The 27,429-nt window shown below is 37.2% G+C and overlaps 2 protein-coding genes across 16 annotated transcripts in view; both read right to left on the minus strand.

Annotated features, from left to right (window-relative positions):
- MRPS28 (mitochondrial ribosomal protein S28) overlaps positions 1-7,444 on the minus strand; it is a 352,996-nt gene extending 345,552 nt beyond the window's left edge. For 2 of the 8 annotated variants that reach the window (XM_079111109.1, XM_079111108.1), the window contains exon 1: positions 6,998-7,435. In XM_079111109.1, coding sequence (XP_078967235.1) covers positions 6,998-7,204 — 207 coding nt within the window. In that variant the 5' untranslated portion in view covers positions 7,205-7,435. Of the gene's footprint in view, positions 1-6,997 lie in introns of all 8 variants that reach the window. The other 6 variants (XM_079111111.1, XM_079111112.1, XM_079111105.1 and 3 more) reach the window with 5 other exon arrangements.
- A 3,844-nt stretch (positions 7,445-11,288) lies between these two features.
- TPD52 (tumor protein D52) overlaps positions 11,289-27,429 on the minus strand; it is a 151,853-nt gene continuing 135,712 nt past the window's right edge. For 2 of the 8 annotated variants that reach the window (XM_079111054.1, XM_079111047.1), the window contains exons 4-8: positions 25,425-25,526; positions 24,281-24,307; positions 17,739-17,780; positions 16,207-16,267; positions 11,289-13,971 (exon numbers count right to left, since the gene is read on the minus strand). In XM_079111054.1, coding sequence (XP_078967180.1) covers positions 13,852-13,971; positions 16,207-16,267; positions 17,739-17,780; positions 24,281-24,307; positions 25,425-25,526 — 352 coding nt within the window. In that variant the 3' untranslated portion in view covers positions 11,289-13,851. The remainder of the gene's footprint in view (positions 13,972-16,206; positions 16,268-17,738; positions 17,781-24,280; positions 24,308-25,424; positions 25,527-27,429) is intronic. The other 6 variants (XM_079111048.1, XM_079111052.1, XM_079111049.1 and 3 more) reach the window with 6 other exon arrangements.

Consider the following 27,429-nt stretch of genomic DNA (forward strand, 5'->3'; position numbering starts at 1 on the left):
ACCTACAAAATACAATATATACAGAAAATAAGCATCTTCCCTTTTAGGAAATGGATACTACTGCTCAAAGGCACAGTACAGGTACTGATAAAGACCTACTTTTCCCTGAGAATTCTATTCACTTTTATTGTCCTTTTATTAAATAGTCACATTTCCTTTAAACATGCTTTGAAAATGTTAGACACCACCATGAAACTAAACATTTCAGAAGATTTTTTTATCAGTAACTCAGAGATAACTCTTAGAATTCTACAATGTAAAATCAGGCTGGCATTACAGTTAAAATCAGAAACGTTTTCCAATATTCCTTTTCATATTAAACATTAATTTTTTAAAACACTGGTGTAATTTTTAAAGTTGTCAACACAAAACTACGGGAAGAAAAAAGGTTAACCAAAACTAGATAATTTTGCTACCATATGAATTTAGAGGACTTAAAACTTACATAAAAATTAAGAGGGGCTGGGGATATAGCTCAGCTGGTAGAGTGCTTGCCTTGCAAGCACAAGGCCCTGGGTTCAATCCCCAGCACCACAAAAAAAAAATAGAGAATTTTTCCCTTTTTTTTTATTGTAAACAAATGGGATACATGTTATTTCTCTATTTGTACATGGAGTAAAGGCATACCATTTGTGTAATCATAAATTTACACAGGGTAATGTTGTTTGATTCATTCTGTTATTTTTTCCCTTCCCCCCACCCCTCTCACATCTATTTTCCCTCTATACAATCCTTCCGTCCTCCATTCTTGCCCCCCTCCCTAACCTTAACCCTAACCCTAACCCCTCCCACCCCCCATTATGTGTCATCATCAGCGAGATCATTCGTCCTTTGGTTTTTTGAGATTGGCTTATCTCACTTAGCATGATATTCTCCAATTTCATCCACTTGGAACTTTTCTCTTTATATTGAAACAAATCCTTTAAACAATCTGTATTTCTCATTTTTTTCAGTATTCTAAAAAGAACTAACATCTGATTGAAATGTTCTGTCTCTCAGAATATTCCAGTATTTTGAAATAAAAAATAATAGTAACAATAAGAAATGTTCACAAGTGAAAAATAGCATTTAAAAATGTTTGCAAGAAATCCACCTAACATATTGCTAAAAATAAGATAAAACTATATGCTGTCCTGTAATATGAGTATTCTAAATAAATTAAAAAGTAGTAAGATGTGCTACTGCATTTTTTAATGTGCTAAAAAGTGATATGCCACCCTCTACTGTAAAGGACCAGTAGTAATAATGTTCATAGAGCAGAAAAAACAATCCTCTGTTCAACTATTGCCACCTTGTGGCTATGAGATGTGTTAATGCTACAGCAAAGGCCCAAGTCTGCAAATTTATATTACTGAAGTACATAAGAGAGATTAAGGTTTTAAGATGTTAAGAGGGGAGGGGGAGAAAAAAGGTTATCTGACCAAAAAACAAACTTTTGCAAATATTTACCAAGTTTTTTATATATAAGTGGGCAACATATTGGTCACAAAACTAAATAGGACTTGCTCCTACCCCCAATAAGCCAAAATAAAATAAAAATTAGTTGAAAAAATAAATGTAGAAACCAGTATTAAAACTAATGAACCAAAGGAAAAGTAAGTGGATAAGAGAGCACAGGGTAAGTACCGAACTCACAGCCTCCATACAAAAAAACAGTGTTGCAGGTCTTTTAAACCCAGGTTTTCTACTGAGTAACCTTAGTGATACATAAGGAAAAGAATCACAATGCACTGCCCTTAGGAAAGGTCTCTGCAAGCGTAATTTTGGGGGCTCTTATTGAAAAGCACCTACTGAGGTCCACATAAACTCTGTACTTTAAGAACTTTAAAAATTAAATCAAAGGGTACTACTTGAGCTTCATTTATATATATATATATATATTTTTTAAATCCCATAATAAGTGATCTGAATGTCATTTTTCATTTATAATTATTCAACCATCAAACTAAATATTACTACAATTTATACCGTATTAAATTCTTGCTTATATATAAAGCTTTAAGTAAGTGATGAAAAGAGTGAAAGGTATAACCTTGATCTCTAAGTCAGATTCCTTTACTGTTCTTCCCTTATCCCATCCCTCCTCCCTCCCCCTCAATCCCCTTCCTCTATTACTTCTTTCCCTAACAGATCTTTCTTCTATTTGATGGCACCCCCACCTCCCATGATTTTTTAAAATAAACTCTGCAGTCAGAGAAGCTAATTCCAGGGTAAAGAGCAAAGGTAAAGTAATAATGTTTTGTTTAGGGAACAACAAATTTTATCTTCAAAAGAAAAAAACTGAGCAGACGCCATTCTACAAATAAAATCTTACACAGAACCCCAATATATACATATAAAATTGTTTTTGTTAGTATATCTTATGAATTCAAATTGGTAGCATTTCTTTATTATGAAGTAAAAACAGTGAATGTGCAGTAATTTTGATGGGTATCAGAGATGAGGGATAACAAACCCAGTTTTTAATTCCTGTATTTTGTTTTAGTTGTCCAATATGAGGAAAATCCACACACACACACACACAAGAATCAAATTCACTTATAATAGCACATGTTGATGAGGGCGAGGAAATGAGCATTGCCAAGCACTGCAGTGAGAGTTAATTAAACCAGCTACATCTATCAAATTCAAACTGTGCATGTACTTTCTCCCAGAATACATCCTACAAATTCACTCTTATAAGCATGCAAAAAAAGCAAATGTCCACTGTAATATTGTCTGTTGGGGGGAGAGGCAACAACCTAACAATTTTAATGAAGGCCTTTCCTAGCTAAATAAATGATATCTACCACAAAATACCAACAATTTTTAAAATGAGGTATAAAAATCACACATATGACTCGAAGTTACACTTCAGTGAAAATAACAATTTTCAGTAGCAGCAATTAAGACATACTTTTTTTTTTCAAATATTAGGCACTTGTATTAAGTTTTTTAAATAATTAATTATTTAATCAAATAAAAATAAGGTTAGGCAATAATGATTTGTTTAGGGAACAGCCCGAAAGAGATTATTTAATCTCATAATAATCCCATGACATAGTGTTTCCTTTTATTAAAAAAGGAAAAGGAGATATAAAGATATTTAGTCATTTCCCAAGGAAAAACAGTTATAAATAGAAAACCAGGATTTAAACCCAGAGTTTATACCCTTAAACAGAAATAACAGTTCAAAACAGTACTTATAGTATTAGTCAATTTAATAATTACACTTATAATATGTATACATATATAAAACTCCAGACGCACCCATTAAAAAGCCTACTCTCCAGTCTTGAGAAAGCAAGAAAAAGGAAAAGAGTTGTTTATATTTCACGAAATAATTTTCAGTGCTATGTACACTTTGTTTTTAAAGTTTATAAATGTTGCTTTTATACTTCATTAATAATTAATTTGTTTCAAAAATCCTGATCATACAGTCAGTATTCATCTGTAATCTCAGGATAGTCATCAATTAAATAGATCCAGAAACTTCAAAAAGGCAAAATGGACCCCTGTCCACACCTAACAACTGCTCATATTACTCATCATAAATGTAAGAGAGAAATATACACAAAACTTCCAAATGAACATTAAAATTAAATTTTAAGTTTTCTTATGATTCTTACAACTGTTTTCACTCAATTATTGTTCTGGTCAGGCACATTTAAATAATATGCTCAAGCCTGTATTATTTAACTTGTGCAAACTGCTTAGAGTAGTCGCACACACATCAGCATTCAAAGACAGGACAGGTGGAACTGAAGTTCTAATATACATGTACGTTCATTCATTTATTCATTTGGCAAATATTTAGAGTGCCCACCATGGGTCAAGCACTGTTCTAGGTACTAGGGACATACAAGGGAGAAAGGTCTCTCTCTGTCCTTCTAAAACTTACATCCCATTAGGGTGGGAGAGAAGTCAAGAAAAACTTCTTTCTGAAGTGTGCACATAGTACCCTGGCACAAGGTGACATATTACAGATTAAAAATATCCTTAAATTAGGGATTGAACAGTATGTCACATGCATGTAAATGGCTGATTTTGGGTGTTTGTTTGGTTGGTTTTATTTATTCATTTATATTTTTTTTTTGCTGTGAAAAACTTTATTGTCTCTGAAGCATACAGCTCAATCTCTAAATAGACTTTTTTTTTTGCAGTGCTGGGGACTGAACCCAGGGCATTGGGTTTGTGAGGCAAGCACTCTCAATCGAGCTATATCTCCAGCCCTACATTTTTTAAATAGCCTCTTAAGTGTTTTTTTTTTTTTTTTCTTTAAGAGCAGTTTTAGGTTTATAGCAAAACTGAAATAGTAGAGAGAAATCCCACGCACTTCCTGAACCCTAACTATACAGCCTCCCCTACTAGGAACATCCCCACCAACGAGTACATTTGTTACAATGGATGAACCTACATGGTTTGTCAAAGCTTATTATTCACTATTTGATAGTAAGGTTTCATTAAAAGAACTATGTGGTTCTGAAACGTCTCTTGCAACTACTCTCCAAAAGGCAACAGGACAGTAGAGAGATGGCTGGGGTCACATAATATCTAAAATGCATTAAGCGAAAGTTTTTTCTATACCATGTAGTAAGAACCCTTTAAAGGTATTATTTTATATAAACTTCCCAATAACTCCAGTTAGAGTATTATTTTCACTTAGAGATGAGGAAGCAAACTCAAGTAGGCTAATTTGCCAGTCACTCAGCTAGTAAGATGGCTGGATCAGAATCCCAGTAGCCTCAAACTGAGCAAGACCACTACATCTCCAATACCATAGCAAGAAAGGTATATTTAAGCTTGTAAGCAATATGAATGGTGGTTTACAAAGTTCCCAGGAAAAACATAAAGACCAACGCCTTACATCTGATTTGTAGAGCACAACACTATTGCAGTGTGTATAATGACTGAAGTCAGAGGTATCAATTACTGAATAAAAGGGATCATTCAAAATGCAAAGCTAAGAACCTGTAAAACACAGACTACAACCCAGGTTCCTGATACCCTCCTCCCCTGAAAATTTTCCTTCCATTAAACCAAGATGTCCAAGAACTATGAACCAGGAAAATGTGAACCACATATCACAACTAAACACATCTACTCTCCATCTAGTAGAATAATGTTTTCAGAACTGTTAGAGAAAAACTGCCTGTGGAGACTCTGTTTAGTCTGAACTGGACTAGGCAAATCCAATGGATGTGCTGAGACTATCAGGAAACTGGGAAAACTAAGCAGCCCAATTAGAACTGTCTTGGAGAGGAATGGAAAGGGAGTCTTGCTCACTTATACATACCCTGAATGTTGCCTTCATTAAACATTCATTACTGCTTACAAGTAAAACACTAAAGTATGAGAGACATTTTAAGCTTCAAATTCTACACATGTGATACCATAATTTTTATTCTTGCCACAATTAACTCAGCAATTGAAAATTATTTTCTGAAAATTCTGAAGGAACTTTAAATGTGGTACTTATGGGGCTGGCAGTGAGAAAGGGTGAAGGTGAGAAACAGGGAAAGTCTATTCCCACACAAATATTCAGAAGAACACTGAATTATATATATGCTTCCTACCTTACCACACTTCATCATCAATGCCTTATGCCAAGGCTGAATCTCATTCATCCCTTTGATGATTTCAGGTCCGCTGAGATGTTGAATTCCCAAACTATGGTAGACAGAATAATGTGCCCCCAAAGAAGTCCACATCCTAATTGGAATGTTACCTTCCATGGCAAGGGAGAATTAAATTGCGGGTAGGATTAAGATTATTATTGTAGATTATCTGGTAGGCCCAATGTAATCAAAAAAGACCTCAAAAATGAAAGAGACGTAAGTCCTTGTTAGAAGGACTCAACCTATTGTTACTGGTTTTGAAGAAGTAAAAGGAGGCCAGAAGTCAACCAACACCAGCTCCTATAAATTAGAACAGGCAAGGAAACATCCTTCCAAAACCTAGGGAAAAGGAAACTCTGCCAACACCTTGGTTGTAACCCAGTGACACTCCACCAGACTTCTCATAACCCTCAAAATAATAAATTTGTATTAAGCCACTAAATTTGTGGTAATTCATTACAGCAGAAAAAAGAAAATACACCAGACTTCTAATCCTTGGATCTTAGGAAAATTTTGACTATCACCACTAAAATGACCCTATAATCCAGGAGACTGCCTATTAGCTATTTGGTACCATTGCCCAAGGAAATAAATACAGAAATTGAGAAAGTTTTTAAAAAATATAATCCAATTTCATGTCTGCAGATCCCAATGGTTAAAAAAAAAAAAAAAACCCTCAGGCTTGTATTTATATCTATTTCCTCTATTTCATTTATTTAGTTATTTTTTACTTTACAAAAGTATTGGCTAAGGCAGAGGGCAAATAAAAAACCCAAAAAGGTCATTTACAGAAAAGGAAAGTGAAGCACTGACCTGTTAAATCACTTGCCCAAGTTCAGAAAAACAGTAATTCCATCATTCCCCCATCACTTTAATAAATGCTTATGAAAAGCCTTGTACAACAAATACCAAGCTCCACACTAGAGGTATTGTATAGAGTAAGACCAAGCAGAGCCTTGCCTCTCCCAGAATGAGTCCACTGCTACCAGTCCCCGGAGTCGCCCTAAACCGCCTCACTGGCAGCACTCCCCGCTGGTCCCAGGGCCAGCAAGCCCTAGCAAGACTAGCGTTTACGGAGTGAGGGCAGGACGTAAAAGTACAAAACAATGCAGAAATACACACACCACGAGCTCGACTGCTAGGCCAGCGATTGAGCCAACACACTTCCCAACTCCAGACCTCCAGCCCCACTAGCCTTTAGCCGCCTTCGGCCCTCCCAGCTCGGATTCCCCTTGCCGGGTCCCCGCCCACCAGCAGACCTGGCTTCACCCACCAGCCGGTCTAGCCCCACCCACCAGCCCGCCTGGCCCCGCCCACATACCACTGGCGTGGCCCCACCCCTTACGCCGGCCCGGCCCAAGCGGCCCGCCGCGTCGTGGGCGTGGTTCCGCGGCTCTCACCCGTCGGAGCTCCTCCCGCTGCAGCTCTGAGTGGCGCTCTAACGCGCTGGCAAAACCGCCTGGACGCGTCTGAGGCTTCAGGGAATCGGAACTCCCGCTTTCGGAGCCACTCTCAGTGCCTGCACCTCGAAAGGGCCTGGAGAAGAGAAACACTCGTAGAAAATGGCTCTCGGCAGCTACGGCACGAGTCCGACACAGCGCCGCCATGACGCCTTTACAACCTCTGACCTATGGCCTCTGTTTCGCAAGCGCGCGGGTCACGGGCGGAGCGACGAGAGGCCCGCCCACCTGCCGCGGAACACACTAGGGACCTGCGATTGTGGCCTGAGCGGTGCTGGGGAGGAAGGCGTGTGGGGAGGGGGAGGTTTAAGCTAACGTTGACGGACTAAATCCTTAGTGATTGGAGATGACGGTTCCTGCGGGAAGTGCACTTGGCTCGCAGCGGAGTGTGTGTGGTAATGCAACTCTTAACGATCCCTCGGTGGCCGCAGGGTTCGCATCCCCGCGCTCTTCCGGTTCTCCTTGATCATTTTACTTAGAATTGGAAGCCCGGATATTTACGCCGCTTCTCTGCTTTTTTTCTATGCTATTTAGTACTTCCTAATATGCCATGTGTTGTACTTAAAATAAATTTTAGGTGCTTTCCGAGTTTTCTCCATGAAGGAAGGAATTTGCTTTTAGATCCTTTGCACTGGGCACCTAGACGCAGTTCACATCGAGAAATTCACACTCGTGAAACTCTGGATCCAATTTTGTCCTTTGCCACTTCTGTGGCCAGACCCCTCACGTATATATAGTAACCTGAGAAGTTTATCACCGCCTATGAGCTACTACTATACCTTATAGTGTTAACAAGCTGGGGCCTTGCAAGAAACAAGCAGTGCAAATACCTGCCCTTAAAACCCCGATTTTTGTGATAGAGTCAGAAAGATTTCAGAGGTGTTGTTCAGAGTAACAGGAATGAGGTGTTTTCTGTGGGGAGTCGGGTACTGAGGATTGAACTCGGGGCACTTGAACACTGAGCCATAGCCCCATCCCTGTCTTGTATTTTATTTAGAGATGAACATTGAGTCACACCCCCAGCCTGATTTTGTATTTTATTAAGAAACAGAATCTCACCGAGTTGCTTAGCGCCTCGCTTTTGCTGAGGCTGATTTCGGTCCTCTTGCATCAGCCGCTGGGATTACAGGTTTGCTTCACTATGCCCAGCAGGAATAAGTGTATTGGGAGTAGAAAAAGGAAAGGGGACCCTCTCAAGGGAGAGAATGGATCCTCTCTGAAAGGAAAGGAACAACACCCATCTCCTACATGTCGGTTTTATTGGGGATCCCAGAGACCCCCCAGCTGTATTTCCAGAGTGTTCCACCCAGGTCCATCTCGACTTTTGGCTGACAGCAAGATGACATCAGACTTTCAAGTTCCCACTGCCATGACAACTCTAAGTCACCTTCACCTATGCTGACCAGTTCTAATTGGATTCTTAACATATAGTCTTAGGGATTTTATGGTTAGGAAGAACTATTCTTACCTCTCAGTTTCAGGATTTGGTCACAAAAGTCACCCCCTTCAGGGTAACTTGGGTTCCTCTTTACCAACATTATTTTGGGCCTGCATTTCTCCTGCAGATAACAGGTCGTTTGCTAAGCAATGTGACAAATCTTGTCAAGTTAAGCCAGGCAGGGCTGCAGGTAAATTCCTTGGAAAAGAAAGTGTGGGGTCAGCAAGGCCCCCCCCCTTTTTTTTGGGGGGGGGGAATTATTCTCTTAACCTCTGTGTTTCCACCATTCACATCTGTCAGTTTCCTAACCCTAGGGAATTAGGGAATTTGATTGTGCCTGTATACTGCACCAGAGGCCATCACTGTCATTTTTTTCACAATATTCCAAGATTTTGCCCTCCCTCTTCAAAACCTAACCAAACACCATACTTTTTAATGAATGAAGTAGTTAACCCATCTTTTACCCAGTTTTAATGTTAACCTGCAATCAAGTTATTTCAGGGGCAGGTTGCACACATCTTTCCATGTCATTTGAAAACAACAGACCACAACACCTATTTTACTAATGCCTTCGAGTAAGGATTTACACCTTTCTCATGCTCTCAAACTATGGTACAGACATTGTACAAAATACTAGGAAGTAATTGCAGGATTATTACTAGCCAACTGTGGAATAATTATAAATTCAGTAGGGGCTTAAAATAAATTCTATTCTAGGTGAGTTCTCCCTCTTGGTACTTAAAACTGTTTCCCTTGACCATTAATGGACTCTTGCCTAAAACAGTTTTTGCATTATTCTGGTTATTGCTACTTCCACTTCCTGTCAGAAGAAAAAGTATGGTAAATTGTAAAATGCTGAGCCTGTGACCTTTAAATACCTTTAATTGTAGTCCTGACTAATCCTGGTCTTAAGGCAAGCCAATTGGATGTTGCCAATTTGGTTTCCTTACCTGTAATTCCAAGCTGTTACCACAGTGCTAAGTTTAAGGAAGTGCTTTGTAAACAACTACGTGCATATGGACAGAACAGGTAGGTTTACTAAGGTTCCAGCTCTGAAATTCAATAGATACGTCATGTTCTATCTTAGACAAATGATAAACTTCTCAAGGACTGTGATGTCATTTTTGGAACAGTTCCAGTAGTTTTTTAATGGACATATTGATGGGCTGTGAGCCCACATGATAAGTAGGCTACATCTTCTTGAAATTTTACTTGAAGATTGAAGTTTACTTTCACATTAAATATTTTTTAAAAATTTTTTTAAATTCTCTGCCTTTGATAGGAGAACCAGAAGCATCAAATGAGAGGAATTTCTTTGCAGGCTTTCTTGCCTTTGCAAGCCACAAATAGAAACAAGCTGTACAGGGGCAGTGTTTTCACATCTTAAGGATTCTGATCCTACCCTCACTGCACCTTCCCTCTTGATTCATTAAAAAGTCCTTTTTTTGCAAGTTCACACACATTGCAAAAATTTTAGTAATGGCAGATGGCAAGAAAAGTGAGCATAAAATAAATCAAATAATTTACACAAGTATTGGCTATGTCTCATCTATAAAACTGACACCACACCCCTAAGAATTAAAAGAGTGTAAAATGCCTAGGCACTTAATGAAAGCTCAAAAATTAGCTTATTGATAGCTAGGTGAAGGTGACTAGAAGGTGATTAAAGATTCCTGCCTTTTAACCATGTATAAATGCCTGGAAGAAGGGACTAGTCTAGACATACAGTCTAAAGATGGTCTTCAGGTGAAGAAATAGATAAGCTCATTAAGGAGATCGATTGTGTAGATGACTGAAGATAGGCAATAGCATTTAAGGAATTGGAAGAATACTATAAAAGAGTCAAAATGGAAAATAGAATTAATCCTAGAAACCAAGAAAAACTTTAGAGAATGTTTAAGGTGATATGCACTTAAAAATATATATTAAAAAAAAATTGTTTTGCTTATACCTGTGTGGTAGAAAAACCATCAAATTAAAATATTCACACCAGTCTCAGTGACTTCAAAATTATATATGAGCTGGGCAGGGTGGTGCATGCTTGTTATCCCAGATGCTTAGGAGACTAAAGGAGGAGGAGTACAAATTTGAGGCCAGCTTGGGCACCTTAACAAGACCTCTTCTCAGAAAATAAAAAGGGGTGGATGTATGTAATCTAGTGGTAGAATGTCCCTCAGTTCAATCCCAAGTGCAAAAAAAGAGAAAAAAAAAAATTACTGTGAGTTGTCAAGAATTTGAGTCACCAAACAGCATTTATTGCAGTATGAAATCCTGACAGGTGACAGGCACATGCAGGCCCTGCCCTCTGAGAGCTTACATACTAAGAATTTGAAAAACCCTTTAGATTCATTTTGGTTTCAACATCAGAACAATATGGAAGTTTTGAAGTTTGCTGGTTTATTCAAAAGCAATGTTTTCTATTAATTGTGACCTACCATGGTCTCTAAAATTAATCCAAAGAATGGGACCAGCACTAAAAATAATTAATCAATGGCCAAATGTCTTCACTATGTGCAAAAATCAGACTTTTCATCTGGTTTTAACTATAAAGAAACATGATTTTGACAAACTGCCTTATGCAGCATTTCCTCTGGAACATGTGCAGCAAATAGTCACTTCATAAATGCCTTTTGGTAGCCAGTGTGTAGCTTTCTCATTTTTGCTTGATAACATTGATTAAATACAGCTGTTGTGGTTCCTTACATTATCAGGATAGGACAGGTTTGGAGTTAAATATGCATAATGGATTTGCCCCTTTCCTCCACAGACAGGTAATACATACAAAAGAACCCATACCCAAATCAGAGAATTTTTATTGTTTTCAAATACTATACAAAAAAATAGTGTGTATATCTTAACAGATCAAGGAACAGTCCAAGTTGCGTTTTTTCTGTATTGCAGTAATTAATTTGCTAGGATGATAATCCAATCAATGTGTTCCCTCTTCATTGATTACTTTGGTCTTACAAGCATAAGAATCATGCTATATTCCCACAAACTCCATAATTTGAAGGCGTTCCTATTTTGTAAGACAGGATTGTTTTCATTTATATTTTCTTCTGTCAACCTTCCTCAATCCTTAAATATTTGAGATTTCACTCTCCTGCTGTTTTCTTGTGTCACACATAACACAAAACAGAGTAGTCAGGACCTCTTTCTGGTTTTCCTAATTACTTTTCCAAATTTCTTAAAATACCTGTGATTTCCTAACATTGAATCTACTACAAAGAATAATTTGCATAGTATGTCTAAATCCATGTTTTATTTCATCCTCACTCTTTTTACTTTGAAGAAGCACGTGTTGGTTGGTTGGTTTGTAGATTGGAAAGATGTCTACAAAAATGATTCTCCAGTTCTTTCATGACCATCCACAGTACTCACCTGCATATACTTGTGCCACTTCCCATCCCAATTTCTATCATTTTTTTCTCATATACACAATAAAAAGAGAATATATCTCCCAACTAAAGAAATTGCCACTGTACTCTATTTGGCAGTGTTGAGAAGACATGAACAGGGCAGGACACCCAAGAAACAATGTGATCAACTGAAGTTGATGGAAAAGCAACAACAACAATTTTTAAAAAACTAGTTGTTGGGAAAAATAATTTAACATCTATGATGAACAACCAACAATATTTCTATAGTGACAAATTTCTACAGATCTTTTTTCTGGGTCAATGCTTCAACTTTTGCCTTAAAGCCTTTAGAAGGAAATTACAGAATAGTAGTCCGATACCATTAAGCAGTGGTTTAAAGTGGATTATTTTTTTAAATTGCCTTTTTTAAAGTATAGGTACCAGTTGATTCTTTAATACAACAAACTATTTCCAGACCACTGGTCTCATAATAGATATAAAGACCTATACTACTGATACACAGAATTTATTAAGCTTTTCACATGTAATAGAGCACAGTGTCAACTGCATCAGAGTGCCAACAAGCTCTAGCAATCAAGAATGGCAGCATGTCACTTTATAACAACACTTGGGGCTTTCCAAATTTTGTGTTTAGAAGAATTTATCCTGAAGAATTCTAGTCATGCTTTTAAAAATGTTTGAGGTCACTCCAAGCTTGGCAATTTAACATTTGGCATAAATAATAAAACAATCACAACTTGATAAATAACAATGTGAGCCATTACATTTACAGCATAAGGAAAAGGTGGTGGTGAGTCAGTAGTTAATACAGAACCTCAGCCTCTATGCAGATCTGACCAAAGGCTTTGATTCATCAGCTCTCACAGCAGGGGAATGTCTACAGTATTATTTTACAATTTCTAACACACTGAAAACAAGTAGAGAATGATAAATTGATTTTTATTAATGCATTACATCCTCAGGAATTATCACCAAAAAATGTTCAAGTTATAATGGTCATAACTTTGTGTACTTCTTACTTTAAAGGATGCTAAATGGATTAATTGTGGAGACAGCAATCTCTCCCCTAATGTTGATTTTAGCATGTTTACAACTAGGTCTAAAACACTTGAACATTGATGGGTGCACTCACATTTCAGCCTTCTGAAATAGAGTATGCTTGACTCAGAATGATGTCAGTTTACTCTGAACTTAAAACTTGAATCTGGTAAAAAGTTGATATAAGTGGTAAAATAACCAATGAGCTGAAATGGTTAGTCACAAATGGCAATTAACAGGGATATGGGAGTGAAGGGCCCTACACTCAAGTCACCCAACAGTTTGAATAACTGTACATATTGTCACTTATAGAGTTATAACAAATTGGATGTAGAACTGTTTAGTTTAGACTGACATCTTCAGATTCCCAAGATAGGTACCTTATGTGAAGAAGTGTTTATTCAAAAATGGGACAAAATCCCATTTTTGTAGCTAGTAGTTCTTCCCTTAAGGTAAAGAAAAATGATATTGAAGCTTTTAATAACCAGGATTCACAAAATTTAAAAGAACAATTTTAGTTAGGAATCAAATATGCAGAGATTCAAAAAGGAAAAAAAATCTTATAGAAGACAAAAGAGCGAACTGGCATCCCAGATGCAGAGCCAATTTTATAAAGTGGGAAAGCAACTATGATCACTGCAACTTCTCAAATCATCCTAGTGAGTATCCCCAGGTACTATATGTGACTTTATATAATGGTATTTCCTAAATAAAGGACCTTTGATACATATTAAAGGGTGTTTCCCAGAAGTAGAGGTGAAGGTAGTTTCTTTCTTTTTTTTTTTTTTTGTTTAACCCACAAACTATTTGGTCAAAGAAATATGTAAAGCTAAATAAAAGCACATCTGGTAGAAATCCATGGCAATGAATGTTGACAAGATGTGCTTGGATCTTGCTTGCAGCATCTGGCAGTGGGTAGCAGAACAAAGGTAGGAATCTCACAGGCTCTCCTGCGTCTGTTCTGTAGGCGGCTCTGTGGCGGTGGCACTAGCATTTGCAGTCGAATTCAAGACTTCCCCAAAATCACTGCCAGCAGACTTGGTTCCCCCTACTTTAGACTTAAAAAAAAGTTCAAAAAAGAAAAAACAATATGAAACAAAATTAGCTAACTCTGCATAAAGAACTCTAATTTTACCCTCAAAAACAAAATGAACCTGATAGCTAGGTGATCATTATATATGTATGGAATTTAGTACTATTATAATGTTCAGGATGGTAAATTCTACCCTTCCCCAACCCCATCAACTAATTATTCTTCAAAAGAAAATTTGTTTAAAGAACTCTGTGAAGCTTATTCTAAAATATCTACTGAAAAAAATTAAGTATCTTGCTTGGATAAACATTTTGTATTACACTGATTTCTTCATTCAGCTCCACGTATTGAAGAATTACTGGGCAAAATAAATAAAAAATAATATATGTATATTTTCCAGCTTCAGTTTAAGCATTTCAACCCTTTACTACTTAAAGTATGCTCCAGGGACCTGCAGACTCAACATCACCCGGGAGCTTGTCAGAAATGCAGAATTTCAGACACATATTCTTCCCCACCCCAACTTCACAGAATTTAAATTACATTTTTACAGGATCCCCAGGTGAGTCATATGTACGCTCAATTTGTGAAACACTACTCTAGCCTATCCAACCTGAAACTGTCAATAAATATGTTCAAATGAATATATCTACCTTACATTTATACAGTGTTTTATGCTTTTCAAAACCTTTATACATAACATGTCAGTTCTTGCTTTTCAACATAGATGTATCTGTGCTTGCTAGCCATTTCAAAAACTAAGCAGATCTCTTGTACAAACCTAGAAGAATGATATATTTTTTTATTCAACCAACACATATTGAGTAACGTGCGAAGGACTATTCTAGGCCTTGAGAAGTATGAGTGAGTAGAAAGAACAGGTCTCTACCATTATGGGTTCACAGAGAACCATGCTAGTGGATGTTGAATAAGTAAGCTATAAAGCTGTGTGTATAGTGTGACTCTGGAAAGCATTCATATCGCATGCAAATAGAAAAGGTATGTGGTATGTACAAGAAAAAAATCCAGATTGCTATACAGCATTCAATTTTCTTTCAATAAATATACCCTGGCTCTCTAATTTTTAAAAGATGATTTAAGATGATTGGTTCAAGTTCTGAAAGACTAAGCTTTTTTTACGCTCATTAATATTAAAACAATTAAGATATCAGCTTTAACCCTTAAAAGATGCCACTGTAATTATCAGAGTTAAGTTAGGAAGCAATGAACATAAGCCATCATACAAATTAGAGCGGGTCAGGCAGGGCACAGAAACTAGATGACATTTCAGGTCACTGATAATTCTAAGAATTGATGATTTCATAGTTTTTAATATAATCTTTGAGATAAAACAGTGAACAGTAAATGACAATCATGGCCATCACTGTAATAAAATAATAGAATGCACAATAATTAAGGACTAAATAAACAATATCCACCTTAAAGCATAAATAGCCATTGAATATAATGTTGAAGGAGAAGACCTAATGACATAGGAAAGTGTTTATGATTTGTAATCAATTCTTTTTTTAAAGGGTAACAGCATAGTACTATATATAGATATATGTATCAGTACTACTATATATAGATATATGTATATCTATCTATCTACATATAGTTATTTGTATTTATATATAGTATTGCCTCTGGGTAGTAACACCAAGTTTAAAAATTTTTTTGTGTTTTCTATATTATTAACTACAATAAAGTTATAGTAGATTTTGTCCAATTATAAAAGTACTTAAAATGAATAAATCAAAAAGCAGGATAAATTGTACCTATCCTTAAACATTTAGCATGCTACCATGCTATAACATACCCTCAAAAAAAAAATAGCCAGGTATGATTGTGCACACCTGTAATCCTGTAATCCCAGTGATTTGGGAGGCTGAAGCAGGAAGATTACAAGTTCAAGGTCAGCTTCAGCAATTTAGGAAGACCCTCAGCAACTTAGTGAGACCCTGTCTCAAAAATAAAATAAAAATGGGATGTAGCTCAGAGGTAGAGCACCCCTGGGTTAAATCCCCAGTACAATAAAATAAAATAAAATAAAAATTTAAAAAGGGCTGGTGTTATAGCTCGGTGCTAAAACACTTGCCGAGCATTGTAAGGCACTGGGTTCAATCCTCAGCACCACATAAAAATAAATAAAGGTATTGTGTCCATCTATAAAAAAATAAAAAAGAATACAGATGCAAATGATTTACCCACACCAAAGACAGTTGAGGAACATGCAGTATGTCACAAAGACCCTGTTCACCTCTCTACTTGCCTTTAAGTTTTCAACCTTTTCTTCAAATGATTTGAAAGTCGGAGAGTTTCTAGGGAGGGAAAAAAACATAGTTAAATTATAAACACTGAAAAAATTGGACAGTTTTGAATACCACTAGCTGACCATATTCCTCTTCACCATTATTCTCAGTGAGCAAAATAATGGATATATTTGTCTGTACCTGTGTGCAGTTATATGCACAAATATTTATTATGTAAGATTACCAATTCCTAAGCTAATATTTCTACAATTCCGATTCTGAGTCCATGAAGATAGTCATTTAGAAAAAGTCCAGTACATGTGAGAGGAGAGGGAACAAACCAAGTAAAACATCAATTCTGTCACGTCCCCAATCACCTTGTCACAATACAAGAAAATCCCACCATTAGGTTAGTTTAATTTTGGTGAAGATACTACACTCTATAGAATTCCTGATGAGATTCATCTCTTGCCTGGAAGGAGTACCATACCACCCATTCAGGAAAAGCAGATCATGTGGGGTTCCATAACAAGGATTCTAATTTCCAGGGAGCAGCACCACAGACTGGGAAAGGAGGGACCAAAAGGAGGAGAAGAGCACAGAAACTTGGCTTTGATACTTCACAAGCTGCCCCACCTGACAGCCCTCTGAGCCCTGGGAAAGCTTTGTGGGCACTGCCACATTAATTAATTAATGTCCCACATTAATTAAGGACTGCAGCACTTTTGTCTCATCCATGGGTTTCCACAATTTTTATCCTATCCACTTGACCTTGAATATCCTCCAATTAAGATGAAAAGGCAGAGAATGAAACCAGGAGCTTCCTCCTTCTCACAGTGTGATGGCAGACCAGTATAAGCCAAATGGTTCTCAAAGTGTGGCCCCCAGAACAGCTGCATCCGCAGCTCCATGGAACTTGTGAGTAATGCAAATCCATAGTCATACCCCAGCTCTACAGAATCAGAAACTCTAGGAGTGGGCCAGCAAGCAGGGTCTAACAAGCGCTCCAGGAGATCCCAATGCAAACCAAGGTCTAAGCCAAAGAGACACTTAAATTTTCTGCCTCTCTAGAGGGGTTGGGAGAGAAAATGACATGTACCACTTCAAGTGCTCACTGATGAAATCAGACAGTAGAATAAATCAGAGTTGGCTCCCAACATCACAATGGGATGAGGGAAGCAGAGATGGGTTGGATGGGAGAAGAGGGGAGTATAAAGAAGGCTCACAAAGGGCCAGCTGTGCCCATGAACAGAAGGTTCATTAGAGAGTAGTGTTCACTTTTAATTAAACAGATTTCTGTTATTAAACAATTTAAAGGTTTTATAAAATAAAATAGAAACTCCTTTCTAACTCAAACATTTAATGAATCTCTTGGACCCATGCCAACATGTAAAAATAACTAAAGACTAATACAGTGTTAAACACATAGTCTGTCAAGAGCAGAATTCTAGATCCCCACCTCAGAACAGTCCAGGTTAAACACTGAAATAAAGCACCAGAAAGCATAACAACAACTACATTTTATAAAAATATACTTTACCTCATAGCAGGCATGCTAATTGAATGTTGAATGGAGCGTATACTAAGAGGCAGCATTAAAAAGAGACAGAAATAAAGTTAGTATGTAGTGGTGATTCAACATATAAAAAGCCAACAAGCAGCTTTCTAGCTTATTCTTTGGGCACCATGAAGAATTATCTGCTTTTTGAGGTGGAGGGGATCAATGTTCTTCCAATATAATTTACTTTTATTCATGAGCCAATTATATCCCAATCATTATTAACTAATACAACCTTGCATTTTTATTGCACTTTGAAAACTGTAAAGTGCTTATACCTAGATCAGTAAGATGCCTAACACTGAGTCTCAGAAGTTAGATGGTTAACCCAAGGTCATGGCAGAATTAAGAATGAACCTGGGTATTAGGGACTCTTAATTCAATGTTTACCACCTCCCCTCAAAAATGAAGCACTCATACATACACACACAGGTGAGGCCAGTGAAAGGCCCTGCAGCCATCTTTCTCTCAGGTATTTGTCCCCAGGATAGAGCAGGTAGGTTTCTAAATAAATTACCTGCCAACTTTAAATGATTTTAAAATTACATATCACTCTTTAGTAGTAACAGTATCCATTCTGTAACAAGAGACACTTCCTTATACTTCATCCCAATTAAACTGAATGCTTCCAAAAGGTCAAATAACATTTGGTCCTCTCTCTTAGTAGGTCCAACTGCTACTTAAGGAAGGCAGCTGAGAGACTGACTGTTCAGGTTCAAGGGTTATCTATTCTTAGCTATTTCCCAGAGAATATCTCACATACTCAAAGTACCTTTATTCCTAGGATTTAAAAATCATTGCACTCTGCTCTTACTGTTACCATATACATAATATTTTGACCACTGGCACAGCTTTTTTAAGTACATAAATTTTACTTTGGGTAAGGTAGACCATTCAAGGGAGTGAGTCTCAATTATATTTAAATATTTCATGTGTTCATGATTTGGTTTTCTCCAAAACCCAGTTGTTACGAATAGTAATATGATTTAAATGCAGCTCCTTAAATCTAACTTTGCATAAATGTGTAATGAGTTATGATTTTAAAATACATCAAAATATTCTGACAGTTTGTGTAATCAAGATAGTCAATAAAATATCTGGACATCTCTGTATGTATCACAGGAAAAGATCCATGTAACTCAACATTCTCTCCATCCTACAATACTGGTTGATATGCTGGCTTAATGGACTATAATCTACTCTGGAAGGAATTTACTAGTCCTTTTCCTACTTGATCTTCTGAAGTTTATTGGTCCCATATTTGAAGGACAGAGATTAATGAGAAATATCCTTCTAACTCCACAACACCAAAACTCCAGTCCTCACCTGCCCCTTGCCTTACTCTTCTAAAGAAACTGCCTGGAACAGCCACACTGCCACAAAACACCTTCCAACCATGAGTCTTCCACCATGATAACTGGGTCAGGGAGCAGAGCCCACATTTAACCTCCTGTGAGCTACAGATTGTCTGGACTGAAGAGGGGAGAAGGTTAGAAGATTAACTCTTATCCTAGCACGCTGGAGTTAGCTGCTGGTTCAGTTAGTGACAGGTAGTTGAGCTAGAAAGTCGCATTGACTTAAATACTGAGGAAGACATTTTGGGGACAAGGGGAAAGCTGCAAGAATGCAGAGGAAGCCATTCCCAAAGAAGAAATCAAGCCTACACACAAAGCAAGGTAACAAGGAGAGAAGATCATGCAGGGAAGAGGGAAGGAAGGGTTAAGGAAGAACTGGTTTCCTGGTTTCTTCCATTTCTAGAAGCTATCCTAATTTCTAACACATTTCTAGTAAAGCAGGGCTGGCTTGAGTGGGGCCCAGGCTTGCTTCCTTTCCTCTGTGGATCATAAAAGAATTTTTTTTCTATGCAACACAGTCTCCATTTAAGATGAGCTAACATAGATAGTTTTCTATTCCTTGTGACCAGATCTTCACTAGAACATGAATTACAGCAGAAACTATCAAATTCTGGTGACAGAAGGTGAGTGATAGCCAAACCCGGGATAAACTGTCCACAGGACACTCGCTGAATTCTATAGTATCAACAGACTGAGGAAATGTGTGGATAAGGTAAGCACAAATTTTAAAAATTCACAGCTAATTGTAGTCACTGATCTTATCAGCAGGCAGCTTGGTTCTCTGTCCCATTAACCAGTGCACACTGACTAAATGTTCTTCAGTGGTGAGATGTAAGAAAGAGCAAGGAAGTGATTTGATCAAGGTTTATTTTGTAAAATCACTAAATTTGAGCACTTCTCTGTATGCATTGTTTCACAATAAAAGAATTTTTAGATGTACCCACTAAACAGAATAAAATTAATTAACAGAGATAGAGCTATAGTTAAGGCTTCTCTGCCTTTGAGGTAGCCATGTCAGAAGGAATAACAAGAAGCACACATCAGCTTCAATTCCATCCAGTTATCTGGTCCTCTCTGCAGTCCAAATTTAGATAAAATTCACTTTTTATTTTTATTTTTTGGTAGATAGTCTGTAATCAAACTAGAAGGGGCAGCTGCTCTCTCATTTGGGCTTCTCTATGGAAAGTTAACAAAAACTTTGACCTGTTTCAACTTAGAATTTCATCCAAGGTTGAATATGATGTGGAAACCTACAAAGCAAAATGCCAAGGTGTTGCTGAAACAGAATCATCTCTCTAGATTGTCAGGATCAGTTAGCATCTACAGAAAACTTTGACAAAACACTTCTACCTTCAAATATATTATCAAAGTAGAAATACAAAGCTATTTCTCTCAAAACACAATGAGAAGGGGGAAAGAAAATCACAGGGCAACCTGATTCTCACTAAATAACTTCCTCATCTCAAATTTACTCACTGTGGAAAATGTTATTCCTTTAAATTGCTGAACTGATTTTAATATTTTTCCTGTTTCTTACACAGTTATTTGACCTTTTCATCTTAATAACTAGGGGTGGAGGGGCAGATGTGGGGAAAGAGAGGTGCAGCAGGTGAAGGAAGAGAAGGAAGCAGAAGGGCTGGCTTGTTAGAATGCTTCGGGCCAGACAAGCTTCCAAGAGCCATCCATGTGTTACTATGCCATTATGCCCCAACAACGTCTTCATGTAGGCAATGGACGAGTTACTTCCATGGAAGCCATCTCAAACTATCACTGCTCTGGGGAGGTGAGGAAAGAGTGGCAGCTTCAGATCTAGGGAGTCCTGGGGTCAAATTCCACCATCAGTTACTCACACTTGCTTGCCAACCAGGAAGAAATCAATCTCCCCCATGGGAGATTTTCTCCATGGGAGTTTCCTTCCAGCTGCAGTATGAAAGCAACACCCGCACTTACTTCAGAGGTTCGATATATAGTTTTGCCTGGCATAAAACTCTTTAACCATTATTATAATGGACGACTAGAGTTAAAACATAAATCAGCATCTATTTCCTGTCAGATTTTATCTCTCAAAGTTTTCAAATTTCATAGTTTTTATTTCATTTGTCCAGAACAGTACCTGACACACAGCACTCAAGAAATACTTCTAAGTGCAAGAATTGAGGAATAAACAATTTTGTTAACTAAAATTGGGAAATATGGGTATGAAAGGTAGAAAAGTTATTACAGTGCTTCAAAGTCTAATGAAAGGGTATTCACTTTCTAAAAACAGACATTTCTTTTCCACTAAGGGATAGAAATTTTCAGCAAAAAAGAATTATCTTGAATGATTTTGACAAATAAAACAAAAATATCTAGAAGTGTACATGAAGAAACATTTTTAAAAGCAATTTCCTTTGAAAATGAGGACGAAACGAATTACCCCTTCCTCTTAAATATATCGAAAATAGAGCAACAAGGCTACTGAATTATTACAGTACACTATTTGTAACACTGAAATTTATGTTTAACAGTGGCACTGAGGGAAATAACATTCTTTTAAAGTTTATCTTGAAATTACAAAGGCATGAGTCAAAGTTTACACATATGTATAAAGAATAACCAAATAGGAAAGTGGTAGAAATGCACACAGCACCTGGGAGAAAGCCAGCTGTCCCCAGAGGTTCCCTAGGACAGTTCTCACTACCTGTCCTACCTGACCCCTAGCCCTGCTGGGCCCTCCTTCTCAGGATATCAGATATAGATATTCATATCATCATTCCTTCTCTCTTACTGCCCCCAACCATCTCCCTCTACTTCCTTCTCTTTTCCTCTCCATCGCCCTCATTTTCCCTCTCTCCCTCTCTCCTACCCTTTTCTCCTAATTGAGTTAAAATTATGACAAATATCTAAATCTTAAGAGATAATTAGATGACTCTCTAAAATGAAAATTGTTGCTGACTCTAATACCTTCGAGTTGGCAAAACTGGGTACATTTCTCCTTCTGTACTTGTAATTACACTGCAGAGTGAAATCACTGGCCTAAGTTGGCCAGAAAGAAAGATGTGGAACAGTTAACTGAATTAACCAAGCAGTTGCCAAAAGAAGCCTCCTGCATCTATCCCTGGGGGTAAGGGGTCTTGCAGCTGGAACTGAAGCATGAAACTCTACAGCCCAGCTCCTTCTCCTCGAACTGTTCCTGTGGCCAGGATTTGCCTCTGTGATCCACATGATCTCAAAAATATAGTTTTCCTTTTTACACTGAACACATTGCATCAGATTAAGTGACTTTAACCAGTTAGGTGTAATAGTGCACACCATTGGGATTAGAAGAGGATTCCAAGTTCAAGGCCAGTCTGGGAACTTAGCAAGACCCTGTCTCAAAATAAAAAATTAAAAGGGTTGGGGGTATAGCTTAGTGGTAGAGTACCCCTGGGTTCAACTCTCAGCTGCACCAAAAAGGGGGCAGGGGGAGGGCTTACCCAACCTTTGGTCTGTAAGAACAAGACTAGATACCTAGATACATCTACTTAAAATTTTTAAAGGTATATAAAAAGAATAGTGATAAGTACAGATGAAACATATCATTTCTCTATAGCCCTTACATATTCTTTTAGTTTACATCCATACGACACCTAATATTGTTTTAGAATCAAGTACTCACAGGTTCTTCCATTTTTAATGCATCCCAAGTCCCCTCCTCCTTACTCAACTCAAAAATTTTAAGCTCTATTTTAATAACTGCGTTGTCTGTTTTATAGTTATAGCCTTATGATCAGCCCACAGCAGGCACTCTCGTGTTAGCAGAATGAATTATGTACCTGAATGCTTACTCAGTGGCCTACAATATTTAGGCCATTTTTTACTGAACTCCAAAGATACAAAATCACCTCCTATCACCGTTGACTTGATTTTCTTTTTAGTGGGGGGTACTGGGGATTGAATCCAGGGGTGCTTGACCACTGAGTGAGTGAGCTTCATCCCGAGCCTTTGTTTTTACTTTCAGACTAAGTTGCTTACAGCCTCACTAAATTGCTGAGGGTGAACTAGAACATGTGATCCTCCTGCCTCAGCCTCCTGAGTCAATGGGATTACCAGCGTGTGCCATTGTACCTAGCTGGTGACTTGATTTTTTTTTTTAACACACAATTTTTTGCCTTAAAGAGTTTAACATTTAGAGTCTGTACATTCCTATGACTGACTCACTTCTAAGGCTGTCACCAAGACCCAAGCTGTTACATATCTGTTTGCTTACTTAAGAAGGCATATAATAACTAGATCACAGTAAGTGATGCTTGAGAAGACAATTTGCATTAATAGGAATAGAAATGGAAACTACTATGTTATCCTTCCTGTTGACACTCTAAAGATCTTCCTCCAAAAAAAAAAAAAAAAAATCAAAAAAGATCTTCCTCCACTTTTGTTTTCTTCCCACACCTGAATGGATAATCAGAGTCTGTATGGGAGAGAAAAGAGATTTGCTCAACATCACAAGTACTCCTTCTATAAGGTATAACCTGAGATAATGTCTTTTGAATGCGCTGTTTTAGACTTATACACTTTTTCCTTTGCAAACCATGAAATTGCTCTCTGTGCATAAAGAATATGACTAGGATAAAGAAATAATTAAATAGTAAAAACTGTAAGCTAGTAAAACAAGTATTAAAAAATGCAAAGTAATGGTAAAATTTTCTTATTTTACCATGCACATAAACTCTTATAAGACAGAAGACTTAACAACAGGAGGCAGTACATATGCAGTCTATTATAATTACATAATGGGACCCAGGTGAAGGAGAATTCCAACATCCTTACAAAAGCACCAAAGAAACAAGAGCATCAAAAAACAAACAAACAAAGTCAGACATTAAAAGGGAGGAATTCTGCATGCCATGGTAAGGCTGCTTTTTACCCCCCCCCCCAAAAAAAAAAATTAAATAGAAACTTCAAAATCAAAATCATTTCCATATCCTTTGAACCACAGTGTCAATTTCTTCTTTTAATTTATCCATTACTCATGGTATACAAAAAACCCTCCCTTTAAAATTAGAAATGCACTAGAGAAAAAGATACTCCAAATGCAAGAAAATTATGTAGTGGACAAACATGACCATCCAACGTGGCTGAATCATCTCATCTTAACACACTTGTCTTACACAACTGCTAGACTGCAGCAATGGTTCAAACTCTCCTTACCTAAAGGAATGTGAAAAAGCTTGCAATCTGTAAGAAGCCAGAGTAAGCATTAAAAAAGAAAGGAAGTACTGATAAATCTAAAACAATTAAATAACCTACTTTTTAGAAGTCATATAATGTTTTACCTGGGCCCAAAAATGCTACACAATTCAGTCAGCATAAAAAGAAAACAGAGCACCTAATAGACGTATGTATATATATATATATATATATATATATATATAACATGTAAATATATATACATAAATGTCAAAGGGAGTCAAGAAAGCTATGCTTATTATATTAGGATTAGAGTGACAATACTCCAAATACATTGAGCCAGGAACTTAGTTATTTTGATACAAAGCAGAAAATACCTTGACTGATCAAACCTATTCAACTAACAAAATTCTGGTTGTAAAATCTACTTACTTGCCCCACAAATGAAAAACACGAAGTCATGCAATCTGAGCTTTTTTTTTTTAAATCACAAATTTTGCATGCCAACAGAAGCACAGCTGATATAAACCACGTTTGTCATTTTCACACTATTCTAATTTGCACGGATAGAGGGAGGCACAAAAGCACTATGAAGTGGTTTTATCAAAATGACAAGAAAAATTCTGAAAACTAATCTCAAATACAAATGCAAAATAAAAAGCAACAGCTCAAAATCAAGATTTAGGCCTAAGCATGAATGTAGGTACAGCTTATGAGTTAGTACACATCACTGCGCAAATCAGCATGTTGCAATCACATCATGGTAGAAAAATGTCACATACAGAATGTAAAGCTGGGTCTCAATCCAAGCGTGCACTTCAATGTTCTTGTACTCATCCCGAGAAAGACACCAGGCTTTGCCCACAATCACAAATTTACAACCACCGGGGACATACTTACCACCCTATAAGATGAAGAAGGACTAAAAAACACAAAGTTTGCAACCAGAATTTTTCAACAACTTTTAACAGATTCAGAAGGTGATCATTTTGAAGTAAGAATGTTATGCAAACATTTTAGGTCCTGGCTAGACAGAGCAACCTTGCTCACTCCATCAGAGGAGAATTCAGCATCATCTTGAACCAAAGTCAGGAAACAAAAGCAACCAAGAGAACATTTCAGTCTGCCTGAGCTACTTAGTGAGCAAGGAAAAATGCAGACATACTTTACGTCTTCCAGCTTTCTGGTGATGACTGAGCTAACAGATGACAATGCAGCAGAAGCCTTCTGTCCAGCCTGAGACAGGGTTTCAGATGTCTTCTTATATCTGTATTCAAGTATCAAACAAAAAAAAAAAGTCAGTTAATCTTTTCTAATATCAATTATTTCAAGGCAGTGGTCACCACCTATTGAAGGACTCTCAAAATATCTTTAAGAACTTCTAAAATCCTGCAAAACACCAGGGCAGCAACAACACATCACAGTATGAACCATCATTTCAGGTAGTCTCCTGCAGCAGCCTCATCCAGACAGAAAGACAGAGGCCCGTCAGAGAAGGCCACAGAATCCAAGGGAAGGGATACAAATAGCAGCAGAATGAAAATGAAAATGAGCCAGAGTCTGAACAAAATTATACTTCTTCTTCCTTTCTTTTCCACCTAAGTCAAAGAAAGCACAAATGAAATCAAATTGTCCAGATGCCTTTTAATCAGCCTCAAAAGCAAAAAGTAGGTCAGGTTAGATAGGGTCCTTGTATATTTTATTACCCAAACAAAGTTTAAGTATAAATTCTTTTTTTTAATTTTTCCCATTTATATAGCTACCAAACAAGGATTTGTTGAACCCTCAAGAGAGTATGTAAAAGATGCAAAACTTAAAAGGACTCTAGGATGGTTATTGTAACAGAAAGGTAATGAATTACCATGCCGCTCTTCCCAGCGACCTGAGATTGAAGAAACAGACAACAAAAAGAGTATGGTACCTACCAAAAATGTTAAGATTCCCCCATTGTAGAAATAAATGCTCAGGCATTTTTTCCTTTCCCTATCAAGATCAAATACCAGGAACAAACATTGTTTATGGTAATGCAGTCAAAGACTAGTTTCCTCTGTGTTTTCCCACTGCCAACTAATATGGATAGAAAATGGACCAAGAGTGGGCAAGTACTCTCATGTCAAAGATAGTCAGCCTTACTGATAATGGTCAAATTGTAAACAGCTCCTAAGCTGTCCTGCTCAGCAACTGCAACAATACAAAAGATATGTAACAGTTTAAATCCGTTGCTAGAAGTTTGCTCCTCCTTGTGACAAGGAAGAAAACTGCACCAAGATAATGCTGTATCATAACATGTGTGATCAAAGACACATCTTAAAGAACTGGTCTCTGCTATGAGCACACAGAAGAGACTGACCTGAGAATCTTATAATACATATAAGCAGGTTACATAATTAGAAGTTATTTTGAAAATCTATACTCCAACAAAATAGAAAATCTCAAAGACATCAACAGGTTTCTAGAGACATAGGATCCACTCAAAGTGAATTTGGAGGACATACACAATTTAAACAGATCAATTCAAGCAATGAAATAGAAGAAGTCATCAAAAGCCTACCAACCAAGAAAACTCTGGGACCAGATGGATTCTCAGCCCAGCTCTACAAGACCTTCAAAGAAGAACTAATTTCAATATTCCTCCAAGTATTCCATGAAATAGAAAAGGAGGAAACCCTTCCAAACTCATTCTATGAAGCTCATATTACCGGACACAAAAACCAGACAAAAACACATCAAGTAAAGAAAATTTCAGACCACTATCCCTAATGAACATAGATGCAAAAGTTCTTAACAAAATTTTAGCAAAGCGCATACAAAACATATTAAAAAGATAGTGCACCATGAACAAATGGGTTTCATCACAGGGATGCAAGGTTGATTCAACATCCGGAAATCAATAAATGTAATTTACTACATCAGCAATAAGAATCATATGATTATTTCAATAGATGCAGAAAGAACATTTGATAAAATATAGCACCTCTTCATGCTTAAAACACTAGACAAAATAGGGATAGTAGGAACTTACCTCAACATTGTAAAGGCTATCTATGCTAAGCCCACGGCCAACATCATTCTAAATGGAGAGAAACAGAAAGCATTTCCCCTAAAAACTGGAACAAGGCAGGGATGCCCTCTTTCACCACTTCTATTCAATATCATTCTTGAAACTCTAG

The sequence above is a fragment of the Sciurus vulgaris genome, assembly GCF_902686455.1.
Source record: "Sciurus vulgaris genome assembly, chromosome: 1".
Taxonomy (NCBI): domain Eukaryota; kingdom Metazoa; phylum Chordata; class Mammalia; order Rodentia; family Sciuridae; genus Sciurus; species Sciurus vulgaris.